The 15,343-nt window shown below is 55.9% G+C and overlaps 1 protein-coding gene across 9 annotated transcripts in view; it reads left to right on the top strand.

Moving 5' to 3' along the window:
* Window positions 1-15,343, top strand: part of EMID1 (EMI domain containing 1) — a 51,656-nt gene that overhangs the window by 3,032 nt on the left and 33,281 nt on the right. For all 9 annotated transcript variants that reach the window (XR_005983807.1, XR_005983809.1, XR_005983808.1 and 6 more), the window contains exons 2-5: window positions 4,298-4,411; window positions 4,890-4,993; window positions 12,847-12,924; window positions 13,938-13,999. Coding sequence is in view for 6 of the 9 variants with exons in the window: in XM_041729346.1 (XP_041585280.1) it covers window positions 4,298-4,411; window positions 4,890-4,993; window positions 12,847-12,924; window positions 13,938-13,999 (358 nt within the window). In the remaining 3 variants the exon portion in view is untranslated. The remainder of the gene's footprint in view (window positions 1-4,297; window positions 4,412-4,889; window positions 4,994-12,846; window positions 12,925-13,937; window positions 14,000-15,343) is intronic.

Below are 15,343 nucleotides of genomic sequence, written 5' to 3'. Positions count from 1 at the left end.
GTTAGGAAGCAGTGGGGCCAGGACTGGAACTTCACCTCCAGAGTGGGGTTCTGGTGCTAATCACCCCACCCCCACCTTGTACAGCTCCTTTCTTTCCTCTTCTTTTCATAACGGCCCTTGGCCCCTGGCCCGCTTGGCTGCCTCCTGCAATTAGCCCCTATCACTGTTCCGGATCGCAGCCCTGGGCCCCGCAGAGACAAAGTCCCCTGGGCCCCCGTGGCAGGGGGTGGAGGGCAAGTTGGGGGGGCCCTTGTGGGGGTGGCCGGTGCCAGGCTGAGCTGGTCTGGCCTGTTTTCTCTCCTCCAACAGCCTCTGGGGGCCCCGGGAGGTGCTGAGTGGGCACGAGTGGCAAGCCCAGAAGAGAAGGGCTGCCTCCTCCCAGCCCTAGCCCCAGCCCCAGCCCATGGGCTCAGCCTCACTGGGTTTTTGGGCAACTTATCACCGGCCGTGTCCCTGGAGACAAAGCCCCCAGACACAGCAGGATGTAGGCAGGCCTCCGAGGGCTGCACCCATCTCTGGGAACCTGGGTCCTGGCTCCTCTGCCCAGACCCACTGTCTGTTCTTGGTTATTCAGTCATTCAGCAAACATCCCTGAGCACCCTCAAGCTGAGCCCTGTCGTGGTGTGGTCCCTGCCGGTGTCCTCCCTTCACATCTGCAGCAAAGAGAAGAGCTCAGGGCTGCTGAAGGGGACCTCTGGAGGTGCCCCACCCCTCCTGGGACCTTAGGACTGAGACCTAAAGGGCAAATAGGAGGTTGCTGCTGGAGCCGAGGGAAGGGCTTTTGTGGGCAGAGGGAATCTGAATACAAAGATTTGATTTGGGGGAGAGCCAGCACTTGAGGGGAGCACAGAAAGGTGGAAGAGGGGCAGCAGAGCCCCTCTTCTCCTGCAGTGTGCAGGAGAGCAGCATGCAGGATGGGCCGGGGTGGTCTTGGGCTTACAGCGCCAATGGGAAGCCATGGTGGGCTGCAGACTCACAGCAGGCAGTGGCAACACCAGGTCTGTGCTTTAGAAAGAGGTCCTGATGTCCCTGCTGAAAGTAGACACAGGGGCCAGGCCAAGTCTCTGCGGAAGAATTTGGGTTTCTCCTGGGAACAGCAGGCTGAGGTCTTCAAGGTCAGGGAGGGGTGGTTTATGGTTATGAATGATTCCTCACACCACAGGGGAGAGGCCAGGGGCTGACCTTGAACCTCACGTGGCCTGAGGATCCCCTCCTGGCTAGTTAGCCATCAGCTCCGTATCTCCTAAGCAGGGGATTCAAGCAAACTCTAGCTCGTGGGAAATAAACCAGGGAGCTGAGCATTGACCCACATGGGGGGCAATTTTAATTAAGGAAGGAGAAAATTATTTTCCCTAGCTGCCCCCTGGTAAAGAGGGAGCAGGTCAGGCAACCGTGAGCAGTCATAGGCCTACCTCCACCCCCAATCCGATCCAGGGTCTGGGCATGGAGGGGGGGCTGTGTGCACATGCATGTGTGAGGGCATGTGGCCCTGTGTCTGTAGACAGGACAGTCATTCTGTGGCTGTGTGTCCTGTTGGATTTGCCTTTGTCCGCTTGTGTGCTTTGAATGTGTATGTGTGTGTTTCCATGGGTCTGTGTGTGCGCACGGGCACGTGTATGTCCAGGGAATTGTGGGCACTCACAGCTATATGTGTGTGAGTGTGTCCGTGTGCATGTGCATCTGCATGCGTGCTCACCGGATTGATGTCTGCGCACACCTTTGCATGTGTGTGTGTGTGCGCATCTGTACACTGGCATGGAATCTTCGTTCCTGGCCCAGGAAAGCACCTCCAGCATCTGGAGCTTCTGCATGGCCTCTGCCCAGATTGCCCCCTCCCTCCCTCACTCCTTCATTCCCAGAGCCCTAGGGCCAGCCTGGGGGACATCACACAGGCTGCAGAGAGCCCCTAGCACCCCTCAGGAAGCCCCTGCCCCCCCAAAAAAAACTTGCACTCTGAGTTTTATGCATTTTTCTGGAGAGGAGCCACACCAACATCACTTTCTCAAAGGGGCATATGTCCCTGCCCCCCCAACAAGCAAAACTCCCAAGTTCAAAAGCACAGATCCAGGGACCCAAAGGATCTAAAGGGTGGGGATTTAAGGGGGGGATCTAAAGGATCTAAAGTTGTCATTTTACTCCTCTTTTGGAAATGTGCTTTTTTTTTTTTTTAAATCCCCACCTGCTCATTAGGAGAAAAATTGCCAGCCTGAGGTTAACAGTGCAAACTCTAGGGTCAGGTGGACCTGAATTCCAACCCCTGACTCTGTTGTTCATCCTGGGTGCCAGGAGCACATTCCAAACCCCAGAATGGCTCAGTCTTCCCATCTGTAAAGTGGGGCTCATAATTGGTGTGTGAAAGGCCCTGGTCCTAGTTCCTGGTATGCAGGGATAACGAAGGCTACTGTTAGTACAGGAGACAGAGCAGATGGAAAGCCCCTCCAGTTTGACGTGAGTGTGTGATTTTTCCTAACTTTAAGCACGTAGAGCTGTGTATGTGCATATATGTATAAAAGAGTCTTTGGGTTTTCTTATTTTAATAGAAATGCAGTCATGCTCCATCTGTTGGTCTGCACTTGCATTTTTCACTTAACCAGACACAGTGGTCTGCGTGCAGAGAACTTGGGTTCTATCTTAGCATCTGGTTTTCCGTATCTAGTGGTCCTGTAGCCAGTTAGGCTGTTCCCAGTTTTGCGTGGTTCCCAACGGTGCTGCCACCAGCACCTGTCAGCTCTTCGGTGGGGTGGCTGGCCCTGGGCTCTGTTGAGCTTCTGCAGGGTCATTGGTCTAACAGAGCCATCCCTTCTCCCCACTTTGTCTTTGGCCAGGCTGTTCCCTCTTCCTGGGTGGATTCCAGGGTGACAAAATGGTGAGGGGACGTCCCCAGGGTCCCACAGTGAGTTAGTTGGCAGGTCTCGGCCAAGGACATTGTCCTATGGGTGGACCAGGGTGGGGGTGGGCCAGCAGCTGGGAGACCGGATTTCAGTGGTGGCAGACACCTCTGTGATGGCTGGGACATTCCAGGTGCTCAGCAGCCCTCAGCCTGCACAAGGTCACGGGCCCTGCATTTTTTGCCAGGGCCGGGAAAGGAGGAACTATTTCAGGTGACCCTTCTCGGCCTGAGCCCGCCACCCCTCCAGACTTTCCTTTGTGGCCTCGAGCTTGGGGTCAGCAGGTTCCCAGGTTGGGGCCTTCACAGGACCATGGACCGTGGCTCAGGAGATGGGGAGGAGATGGGAGCTGAGGTCTCTGGGATGGAGACAGGGGCCAGGCTGGGCCATCCACATTCCTGGGTACAAATCCAGCTCTACCAGGCACCAGCTCCCGGATGTGAGCAGTTGTCATTTTACTCCTCTGTAAAATGTGGGAAGGTGCCTGCCTGGCTCACCAAGAAAGTGAATGTGAATACCCTTAGCATACAGTAGGTGTTCCATATATGCAATGCAATATGATTATTAATTGGCATTTGGAGAAGTCAGTCCTCCATGCTTGGGACATCTGGCTGCCCCACAGAGGGGACACAAGGATAAGTAGGACAGGGCCTCTCTTCTGTCATGCCAGGGGAGGGGGAGGGCAGGCATGAATCACCAGCTTCATTCAGTCTGACAGGTAGACAAAGTGCTGCTGGATCCTGGGCAGGGAACCATCATTCTGTTCAGGTAAGGTGGAGGCGGGAAAGGACAAGGGGAGAGGTGACAGCACTGTAAGACTTTGGAGGTCGGAGGTGCCAAGTGGGGAAGTGGGGAAGTGGGGGCAGGGTGCTCCAGGCAGTAGGCCCAGTGTGAGCAAAGGCCTGGAGGTGAGGGATCACAGCAGGTGTGAGCATAGAAGATGTAGGGCTGAGGGTGAGGATGAGTAAGAGGAGGATAAGGCCAGGTTTGCATTTTAGGACACTTCTTGGGAGACGCAGAAGGGCAAGACGGAGGGGCTGCTGCTGTTGTCCGGACAGGTGGCAGGAGGCATTGAGACCTGGATGAGTCGGGGTTGGAGAGAAGTGATATTGAGAAAGGAGAAGTTGGGCAAAGATGCCTTGCTCTCGTCTTGTGCCCTGAGCCCCCCTGTTCCCCAGGACCTTCCCAGAGCCCCCAGCACAGCTCCCTCCAGGGCTATAGATTCACTCCATAGCCACAGTAGCACAGGGACTCCCACTGGACCCAAGGGACTCTGAGAGCTCAGGGGTCTCCCTACCCACAGACCCAGGGCTCTGGGAGAAAACCCGGACCTCCTCACTCATCTTCCCATGGTCCTGGGTGGGAGCCATGCCTGGCACCTGAGCTTCCTCACTGTGGATCTGTTTCAGGAACTGGTGCTCGTATGTGGTGACCCGTACCATCTCATGCCACGTGCAAAATGGCACCTATCTTCAGCGAGTGCTGCAGAACTGCCCCTGGCCCATGAGCTGCCCGGGCAGCAGGTAAGCGAGACCATGGTGGAACAGGAGCCGGTGGCATTCCAGGTGGAGGCACAGCGTGAGCAGAGGCCTGGTCGTGGCACTGCTTGGGGAGTACAGGAGAGTGCGGGAACCTGAGGGTGTGGAGCCAAGGAGACATCAGCCCTATGCCCAATCTCAGCACCTCCCTTTATGCTCCTGGGGCACCTGGAGGGCTTCCTGAGGGAGGGAGTCCACCTTTTACCCACATACATTCACTCAGTGAAGCTGCACCTCTGGGGACAGGCCAGCTCATAGGGACGTCCCATCCAGTTGGTATCCCCCCACCTGGGGAACTAGGAGGATTTGGAAGGGCCACATCCCAGAATACAGCAGGAGAGAGGCTCCAGAGGGGCCCAGAGGTGGCAAAGGACCCCTGGACTTTGTTCCCATGGACATCCAAGTCGGTGGGAAAGGCAGTAGAAGACTCTATCTGAGTTCAGCTCCCTGGGCACTCTTTCAGCTACAGAACGGTGGTGAGACCCTCCTACAAGGTGATGTACAAGACAGTGACCGCGCGTGAGTGGAGGTGCTGCCCCGGGCACTCCGGGGTGAACTGTGAGGAAGGTAGGACTACCCTGAGGTGTGGGCCAGGGGCCCCTCCTCAGGTGTGCGCTGTGGGGGGAGACCGGTAAGCCTGCTAAGTCGGCAGGTGCTGTGCACACTGGGGCCCGCGAGGGAGGCTCGGCTTGGACACAGCCGGGGCCTGCTGTCCCATAGGTGTTGACCACTGGCCTCTTGGGTGACTCTCAGGACCCCTCAGACATGCTGTGTAGCTCATGTCTTGGGGACATGACTCTCCTCCAAGTCTCTCCTCCAAACTTGGGGAACACCCGTCTGGACATTTCCATCGGATGTGGTAACAGCACACCGGAGTGAAACTGGATTGGATCAACAGGGTTGGGATCATTGTATCCACCTTGCAGGTGAAAAAAACGGGCTCAGAAAAGTGATGGGTAGAGAGTGCCTAAGGGGCAGTCAGGATTTGAACCACGGTCTGCCTGGCCTCCCCCAGGGCCTGAGGGATGGGTGCCCTGCATGTAGAGCGTGCCCCAGGTGTGTGTGTGGGGGCCTCTCACCCCAGCCCCCTCCTCTGCAGGCAGCCTCTCACAGCCAAGCGCCCAACACCTGTGGGGTGCAGAGGACACAGCCCAGACGTCCCCATACCCTGGCCACCTGCTTGCCTGGGGAGCCCTCCCCTAAAGGCTCCTGCCTCCCTGCTAGGCAGTCTGGGTGGCTGCCACCCTCACTGCCTACATGAACTCAGTGAGAGGAAGACTTCCCCTGAATGGCCCTAAAGAGGGTAGACCAACCTAGAACCAGCCCGAGAACCAGGCCTGTAGGCACCTCAGTGGAAAGTGCATTTCAGGGCCCCTGAAACAGCCCATTAACATGAGCTTCAGTCACAAGACATATCCTGATTCCAGAAACACGAATGTGTGAGACCTGGCCTCTGGATCAAGGGAACAAGAGGCTAACAGACATCACCATTCTTAGGTGCTCTGTGAAAAGATTTATATGCTTCACCTCCCTGGGACCCCCCACCTCCCAAGAGTTCTGGTCCGCCAGCCAGCGAGGTGGAGCCCCATGCCCACAGAGTCACACAGGGTCTGGGGCAGGGCTCACCACAAAGTGGGGCAGGTGGGGGAGTGGCAGGTTTCCCTGTGGGGTTGGGCAGTTCGCAGTTCTGGTGGGGTGGCCAGAGGGGCAGGGGAGAGGCAGCCACCAGGCCAGTGTGGAAGGGTGGAAGACAAGGGGAACCAGGAATGAGACCCTCCCCTCCCTGCTGGAAGAAAGAGGGAAAGGCGGAAGGGCCCAGGGGCCAGGAGGAAAGCCAGCCGGGAAGGGCTGCTGCCAAAGAGGCCACAGAGGAGCTGGTGTGTGGGGGTAAGTCCCCAGAGTGTGGGGGCCACTGGGGCCCAGTGGGCCCAAGCCCAGGCAGGGCCTGCCCAGACAAAGGCCACTCTGTCCCTGGCTTCCCTCTCAAGGGCAGACCTTCCCAGGTCTGTGGGGCCATCGTGGAGCCAGGGAGGGTGGGAGGCCCATGGGGCAGAGCCAGCATGCCCTTGAGTCCTGCAGCTGGTGGCCGGGCATCCAGAAGCCAGGGTCAGGGCTGAGGGCTCTGCCAATGGAGAGGCGGGGGTGCTAAGTCACTGCCGACAACTGCCTTTGCCCTTTGTAGGCCTCCAGGTCCCCCTGGGTCCCAGCACCCAGGGATTCGGGGGCCAGGCCACCTCTGCTATAGACCAGCTGTGTGGCCTTGGGCTCTTGCATTGTGCAAGGGCACCGGGCTGGGGCGTGGGGAGGCTGCCGTGCAGGTGGCCCTTGTCCTGTGCCTACTCAGAGGGAGGGGCACCCTCTCTAAAGAGCACCAGGCTGCCGTGTGCTCTGGTGGAGTCTGGGGCTCCCCCACACTAAGTCTCTCCTCCCAGGATGTTTTGAGAATGAAGCCGATAGTAAAGACTCCGCAGGTGGCATGACTGCCCGGGTGATGATTGATGGGATGACAGGAGGGGCCTTTTCCCAAACCCCTGCAGTCAGAGCTGAGTAAAGGGATGCCAGGGGCCTGGATAATCTGGGATACTGCTCTGCTAGGGCCCTGGGAGTGCGGGTGGGGGAGCATGGGGACTGCAGCCCTATCCTGGCCCTGCCCTTCCTCTGACAGCTGGGTTGAGGCTGAGCTCCCCCAGCTGTTTCCCCTGCTGGTGACTGACCTCATAGTCTGCCGAGCACTGTGACGTGGACATAGGGCAACAGAGCTGTGTCACGAGAGCAGCCCGCGTGGCCTTAAGGAGGGGAGGGAGGACCCACTGTTCCAGAATCCAGATCTAGATCAGCTATGCTTTGCTGTGTGATCTGGGGCAAGTCACTCCACCTCTCTGAATCTTGAATCTGGAAGTCACCTGGGATTAAAAAGTGCCTACTTTGTACTTATTATGAGCGTCAGAGATTCATGTCTTGAACCTAATGGATGCTCTCCCCTTTGGCCCTGATGCTGGGGATTCTGTGAGTCCTCCTTGGGACTGTCCTGCCTCTGACCTCTGAAACTTCTGTCCTCTGTTCAGCAAACAGGTCTCCCCAGGCTTCCCCACCCCCATTCCCAGGGCCAGATTCTTCGTTCATTCATTCATTCATTCATAGCTCTTAGCTGTGCTTTCCCATCTTCAGAATGGGAATGTTCATTCTGTGATGATGACAGAGGATGTTCTCTGATGTTTATGATAACATGTGAGGAAAAGACTGGAATAGGCCCCATTTGACAGGTGAGAAAACGAAGGCTCAGAAAGGCCAGTGGACTGACCTAGAGTCACTCAGCACAGGAGAGCCAGGATTGGGACAAGCCTGGCCAAGCTTCTGTTAGTGCCTCCAGGTCTTGGGAGGTGGGGCTAAACGGCGGGGAGGGAGCCTGGCTGAGGTCTCATCTAGCTGCCCACTCTCACTGGAAGATGTTTGAGGAAGGGCCAAGGCCAGAATGTTCTAAATCTGCTGGCCCTGAGCCCCTGGTGGGCTCTGCTGAGTACAGGGCTGCTGTGGCCTCAGGTGATCCTGCCTCTGGGGAGGAGCCCCTGCAGACAGATCTTTTACCCATCAGCCCCATTGTCGGGATGATGTAAGTGAGGCTCAGAGAGGGTGTAGGTGTCATCCAAGGTCACACAGCCAGTAAGCTTTGTCGCTGGGATTCTCAGAGCCAGGACTCTGACCTGAGGTCCGCAGCTTCCGCCCACCCGAGACCCTCCCCAGGAACAATGACCAGGGGAAGGAAAGCATCCACCATCTGCCAGGCCCAGCACCATGACTCATTCTCAGCGGTGTCCTGCTATCATATCATGGCGGAAGGTACAGATGTCAACACTGAGGCTGGGAGAGAGAAATGCCTCGCTCGGGTCGCATCCAGATTCAAAGTCCAGCAGTGTGACCCCAGGCCAGGAGTCTTCCTCTGCAGCAGCACCAGCCGGGGACTTCCAGAGGGGAGCATTCAGACAACTGGGGCACCGTGAAACTGGCAAAAGCCAATCTCAGCCCCAAGCCATCCCAGCTAGAAAGATAGAGGAGCTCCCTCACTCTCCCATGGGATCTCCTGGAGTTAGGAGACCTCTGTTTGCCCCTCAGTGTCCCCACTGTCCTTAGCACACGTGTCCCTTCCCCATCTGTGGACTCACACAGCCTTTGTCTTCTGCAACACAACGAGAGAGGGAAGAAGTTTGCCCAAGGTCACACAGCAAAAAGCTTAAGAACAGATGGGAGATTGCGGCCCAGGCCTTTCCTGGGCCCTGTACCTCCCCACCATCCAGGACCAGGCCCTTCCTGCCCATACCTCTCCAGGCCTAAGTAGATGCCAGTTACAGGCCAAGTTTGTGCTTTACTCTGAGGATTCAGGATCCTGTGGCCTCAGTGCTGCATGAATCTGCCAGAGTCTACCACCCATCTGCTCCACTGCTATGTAGAAGACCTGGCGGCCCTATCTCCTGACTCTCCATCAATCCATCCTCTGCCCCCAGCCAGTGGCTCCCCTCTCCACCTTCCTGGCCGCCCCGGTGATGTGCTCCAGCCTCACCCCCCTTCCATTTTAGCCCTGACCCACACTGGCCTCTCCCACCCCACAGACTGGGCAGCAGCTGTCCCCTCTGCCTGCAACCTTCTTGGAGCTGCCCCCTGGCTATGATGGCCTCCACCCTGCCGTCACTATTCATGTCTTTCCAGTACCTGACATACACAGGAAATGAATAGGAACCTCATTTTGCCCTGAAGAGAAGGCCAGGCCAGACACAGACTGAGGCTTCCCAGAGCCTCCCAGCTGGAAGGTTCTTGGAGCTCCCTGCCACACCCCTGACCCATCCTTGGTTCAAGCCAACAGCAGCAAATATTTACATTTGCAAAGTAAATTGCCAGGAAGACACCTGGCCGGGGACTAAGGAAGCAGCATTCTTGTGGCTGTGGTCACTGGACCCAGCAGACCTGGGGGTGGCTTGTGAATGAGGAAGCCCCTCCCCTGGTGCCTGTCCTGGGAGAGAAGTCAGACATGAAGCCCAGGGACACTCTCAACTTCTCATATCTGCCTTCCCAGCAGAGCATGGGGTTTGGATCCCCACCTCCCTACCTCCCCACCTCTCTGTGTGGACAAGCAGGCTCTCCTTTCTGGGCCTCATGTTCTCATGAGGACCCAATGTGAAGGGGCTTCTTAGCTTAAACTTGGTACTGGACAGAGGGAAGGGGAGCTGCTTGTGGGGGCACAAGGCTCAAAACTGTCCATGATGCTGTCCTTGTGCAGATCAAGACAGGGAGCGATGGAGTAATGAGAGCTTTAAGGGGGAGCTTTGGTGGGTACCTTGATCTGTCTGGGAAGACTTCCTGGAGGAGGTGACATAAGAGTGACAGCTGCAGGGAAGGGGGTAGAGAGGCAGTGTGTGCATGTGCATGCATGCATGTGTGTGTGTGTGTGTGTGTGTATGTGTGTGTGTTATTAGTGGAGACCTCCCAGGTGGTGGGAAGTAGTCCGCAGTCAGGCCTCCAGAATAGAGCTGGGGTTTATGATTCTAAAACCAACCTGGAGCCCCTGAGAGGGTGAGGTTGGAGTTGCGGGACAGCCCTTTAGACCAGACTGCCGGGATCCCTGGGTGGCGCAGCGGTTTGGCGCCTGCCTTTGGCCCAGGGCGCGATCCTGGAGACCCGGGATCGAATCCCACGTCAGGCTCCCGGTGCATGGAGCCTGCTTCTCCCTCTGCCTGTGTCTCTGCCTCTCTCTCTCTCTCTCTCTGTGTGACTATCACAGATAAATAAAAAATTAAAAAAAAAAAATAGACCAGACTGCCAAGCTGGGGTGAGGGGGCTTTCAGCACGCTGGGGTCTGCTTCAGGGTCCCAAGCCCAACACCAATGGGAAGGATGTGATATTTTAAGATATTTTGGGGAGACCTCCCCCCAACCCTTGGCTTTTTCCCTGCTGGGATTTGCTGTACTAAAGGGCCATTTTACAACCTGGTGTGTCTCTTAAAACGGTTCTGTCCATTGTCAGAATTTGGAGGAGTTTTGGGGATTTTTTTTTTGTGAATCCTGAAACCAAAGCCAACATATTCTGGAATTTTTTTTTTTGACAGTGTTATTTCTTTTTCCTTCCTTCCTTCCTTCCTTCCTTCCTTCCTTCCTTCCTTCCTTCCTTCTTTTTAAAATTTTAACTTGCCATTATTTTGAGCCAGTTACATTTATGCTGATGGTCAGACCATGTTTTCATTAGTTTTTCTAGTTCTCTCTGGCTCCCAGTGAAATGTATGAAAGCAAATTGGTTGAAAAAGAATTTCCAAAAAAAAAAAGGAATTGCCAACCACGATTACACAAATTAATATCTCAAGGAAACCCTCATGTGGTGTTAGAAGATTTATGCTCATTTTTAAAACCGTTATGTCTGCTGTCCACAGTGTTTTGCCTTTTGTTTGTTTTACATTCATTTTCAGTCGGTGATTCATGCATTCATGAACAGAAGGTTTGCTGAGGCCGCTGAGGCCCTACTATGCACCAAGCGCTTTCCAGGCCACATGCAGGACAGACTAGGACCCTGCCCTGGTGGGGCTTGTGTTCCAGCCAGGGCGGTGGATGATGCAGTGGACTTGGGGACTGACACAGCATAGAACACGTTAGAGGAATGCCATGGAAAAACATGGAAACAATAGCAGGGTATTGGGGAGGGTGGGCTAGGCAGATGGTTTGCCAGATGTCATCCCAGAAAAAAGCCCAAACTTCCATGGGGTTGGAGAGACAGCAACTTCTTTTGGTAGGCATCCTGAAAAGAGCAATAAAATGGCCTTGTATGTCTTCACCTGGGAGCAAAGAGGATGAAGAGGGCTTTGTGAGCCCATTCTCCTGTAGAACCAACATTCTTGTTGCCGCCAGGCCTCCCTGCCTCTGCGAGGTCGGCTGACTCAAGGTGCCAGGCGGCCCAGGGAGAGGAGATCAGGCCCTGGAGTTAGGCCAACCTGGGTTCAAGTCCAGGCTCCAGCCTTCTTGCTTTCCCCTATGAAAGAGATGCATATTCACTCATCCAGTGATCTGAGCACAGGGGACAGAGGAGCTCCGTGCCTCAGTTTCCCCATCTGTAAAGTAGAGGTGGTACTAGCACCCACTTACGGGGTTTTGTGAGGATAATGAGTTAAGAACATATATGTGAAGTGCTTAGTAGAATGTGCCAGGCCCAGAGTTAAGCGCTAGCTGTTAAGTGTTAGCTGTTATTACCTACCATGTAGGACCATACTGGGATATCTAAAGCACTTAGCATTGGCTGTGGCTCACAGTGGCACCCACACACACACCTGTCCCCAAGCCCTGATCCAGTCTTGGGCTACCAACCCACCTCCCTCTGTCCTGGGTGAGACTTACTCCTGATGCTGGGGCAAGTCCCAGGTCCACGGGGAGGACGTGCTGGGGCTGCAGGCCCAGCTGAGTGAAGGCCCCACAGGGGAGCAGTGTCTGGCAGCCTCCTTGCTGGGGGCTGGCCAGAGGCACCCGTCTGGTTTGAGTTCCCGGCGCCTCGCTCCCTGCACCAACCCACAGCCTGGCTTGGAGCCGCCAGGCCTGCGCCTTATTTGGGTCTTCTCTCCCCCCGGACAGCACTTTGTGGCCTTAAAAGGCAGGCCTGGGGGGTAGAGGGGGACAGTTGCTACTGCTGGCTCCAGAGCCCCTCCAGCTGTGCCCCCCGCCTCTGGCTTGGCCAGCCCATCCCTCTGGCTGTGGAGAAAACCAGGCCCCCAAAGCCAGGCCAGCCGGGGCGGCCTGTTCTTCATAGGGGTGGTGGCAGGGGTGGGCTCCTGGAACATAGCCCCCCTTGCCCTCCTAGGCAGCCAGCCTCCCTCTGGTTTTCATTTAGAACCAGAGCTGGAACCCACTTCTGTGTCTTCTTACCAACTGGAGCGGGGAGAGGGTGGATGTCCCAGCTGCCTACTATGCACTGGGCCCTGTGCATGCACAGTGGGCCTCTTTGTACGTACCACCTTCTCAGGCCTCACACCAGCCTGGGAGATATAGTGACCTTATGACCCCATTTTACAAATGGGAAGATAGGTTCAAAGAGGACAAGTTGTACAGGTCAGCAAGGAGCAGGGCTGGGACCGGGCCTTGCATCCGTTAGCTTTAAGCTCTTAACCCCTGCAGCTGCCTGGGGTCACTGGAGAAGCCTCACTGTGGCCTCTGGCCCCCGCCCACCACCAGCCCCTGTCCCAGCCCCATCAGGTTGGCAGTCTTGGTCCAGTTCAGCCCAGCTCATGCTGTGTGACCCAGGTAAACCGTCCCACCATTCTGGGCTTCCGTCTCCCTCTGCACGAAGGGGCGTAGGGACCCCTGCTGGGGTAACAGTGGCCAATGGGCAGGGAGGGGTGCAAAGCAAGAATGGTGCAGGCCAGCTGAGCTCTCACCCCCATCGTTCCTCATTTGCAGGCTCCTCTGGCTTTGTGGACCCTGGGTGGTCAGGCAACACCATGCGACGGATGGCATTTCGGCCCACAGCCTTTTCAGGTGGGTCCTTGGGGCACCTGCGTGGGGTCCCCCTGGTTTAAGGGAGGTCTGGTGGGAGCATGGGCAATGTGGTGATGGTCCTAAGGCTGGCTGGATCCAGCAGTGGAGGGTCGGGGGAGCACCCACCCTTGCCCACTCCGGACTGCAAAGAAGAGTGAGGGGGAAGGAGAGAAAGGGCCCTAGAGGGAGTCTGACCTGGGCCAAGTACCCCAAGACTCATGACCCCCAGACTCTAGCAGACGCGTGCCCAAGCCCCCAGTTTCCTCTTTTTATTTAAACTATACTTTTCTAAGCGTCTGCAGTGAATGAGGCACTGTGCCAGGTGCTTTCCATTGTTGGCTCATTTAAATCTCCCAGCCCCAGGAAGGCATCATTGTCCCCATGTTAAAGAGGAGGAAGCTGAGGGTCAGAAAGGAGACATGCCCTGCCCAAGGCTGCATAGCCAGGAAGAGGCAGCGCTGGGACTCAGCCCCAGACTTTGTGCTTGTCAAGAACTCACCCCGCCCTTGCTCTGAGCTCAGTGTCCTCAGATGTGAGCTGGGCTGACACTCGTCCTAACACCCAGGATCATGGTATGGACTGGAGAGATGAGCCTGTGATGCCCTAGGCCCGTGCACGGCAGCTGGGAGGTTGAATAATGGGCCAGAATTGCTACGGATGACTTAGGGGTGTCGCTGGGGAGCCCAGAGGAGCTAGTGGTGGTTGTGCAGGGAGGATCAGAGGGTGGCACCGCTGAGGCCAGCCCCACCCAGGGGGAAGCAACAGGATTTCCTGCCCTGGCTTCCAGGGAAGGAGTCATCTTGGATGCAGAGGCTGCAGGACGTGGGTCCCTGGTCCTGCTCTGGAGGCTCTGGAGCCAAAGGAAACCCTCAGGCCATGACCACCCTGGACAGGCCATAGCCCCTTCCCTGCATGGGGCCATTTCCTGGGTCGGGGTCATGAGGTGTCTGTCTCCTTGCCTCTATCCTGCCCCAGACACCTGGCCCCAGCCCCAGCCTCCTCCCTCCCTGCAGGTTGCCTCAACTGCAGCAAAGTATCAGAGCTGACTGAGCGGCTGAAGGTACTGGAGGCCAAGGTGGGTGAGCAGCTGCCCTTTCCCTGGCCTTCCCACCCCTCCACACCCCCCCACATCCCATTGGCTCATCATTCCAACAGTGCACCTCTGAGCTGAGCTTCAACACCCAAAAACAGGTGGCCTTGGGACGCCTGGGTGGCTTAGCGGTTGAGCGTCTGCCTTTGGCCCAGGGCATGATCCCAAGATGCTGGATCGAGTCCCACATCGGGCTCCTTGTGGGGAACCTGCTTCTCCCTCTGCCTTTGTCTCTGCCTCTCTCTCTGTGTGTCTCTCAAGAATAAATAAATAAAATCTTAAAAAAAAAAAAAAAAAAGCCGGTGGCCTCCCCACCAGGCACTCACCACCCTCCAGAACAAGCTGGCCTCCCTTCCATCCTGTCCCCAGAAAGCCTGCTCCTTCCCCCAGGAGGCCCACGAAACTCTCCTGAGCACCCCCATCCCCATCCCAGCCAGATATTTGTAGACATCCCCCAGAGCCCGTGGCTAGGTCCCTTCCTTGCCCTGTCACCCCCTTTATCTACCCCCACACACACCACCATAATACTACCTTACCCGTTTCCAAAGCAAAACATCTATTGTGCATCTTAAATTATTTTAAGATAAAAAGGTTTTAGAGGGGCACCTGGGTGGCTCAGTCGGTTGGACATCTGCCTTCGGCTCGGGTCATGATCCTGGGGTCCTGAAATCAATCCCCATGTCAGGCTCTCTGCTCAGGTGGGAGCCTGCTTCTCCCTTTTGCCCTCCCTCTTCTTGTCCATGTGCTCTCTCTCTCTCTCTCTCTAAAATAAGTAAAATCTTAAAAAAAAAGCTTTTAGCAATTCAAAAGTAAAACATTCTAGGGGCACCTGGTGGCTTAGTTGGTTGAGTGGCTGACTCTTGATTTTGAGCTCAGGTCATGATTTGGGGATTGTCATATCCAGCCCCACTTTGGGCTCTGCACTCAGTGACGAGTCTGCTTGAGATTCTCTCTCCTTCCCTCTGCCACTCCCCCACCTCATGCATGTGCATGTGTGTGCACACACTCTCTCTCAAATAAATAAATAAATCCTAAGAGAAATAAGACATTCTAAATTTAGAAACATGAAAAACTCGGGGCAGCCCTGGTGGCGCAGCAGTTTAGCTCCGCCTGCAGCCCAGGGCATGATCCTGAGGCCCTGGGATCGAGTCCCACGTCAGGCTCTCTGATGGAGCCTGCTTCTCCCTCTGCCTCTCTCTCTCTCTCTGCATCTATATGAATAAATAAATAAAATATTAAAAAAACAGAAAAAGAAAAACTCAGAACCATGAAAAACCTACCAGAAAACCATCTGCAGCAGGCACTTGTGCCCCTAGACAGAACAAAGGT

Source organism: Vulpes lagopus, chromosome 14 (assembly GCF_018345385.1).
Source record: "Vulpes lagopus strain Blue_001 chromosome 14, ASM1834538v1, whole genome shotgun sequence".
NCBI lineage: Eukaryota > Metazoa > Chordata > Mammalia > Carnivora > Canidae > Vulpes > Vulpes lagopus.
The sequence above is the reverse complement of the archived record's forward strand: the minus strand, read 5'-3'. Positions and strand labels throughout refer to the sequence as shown.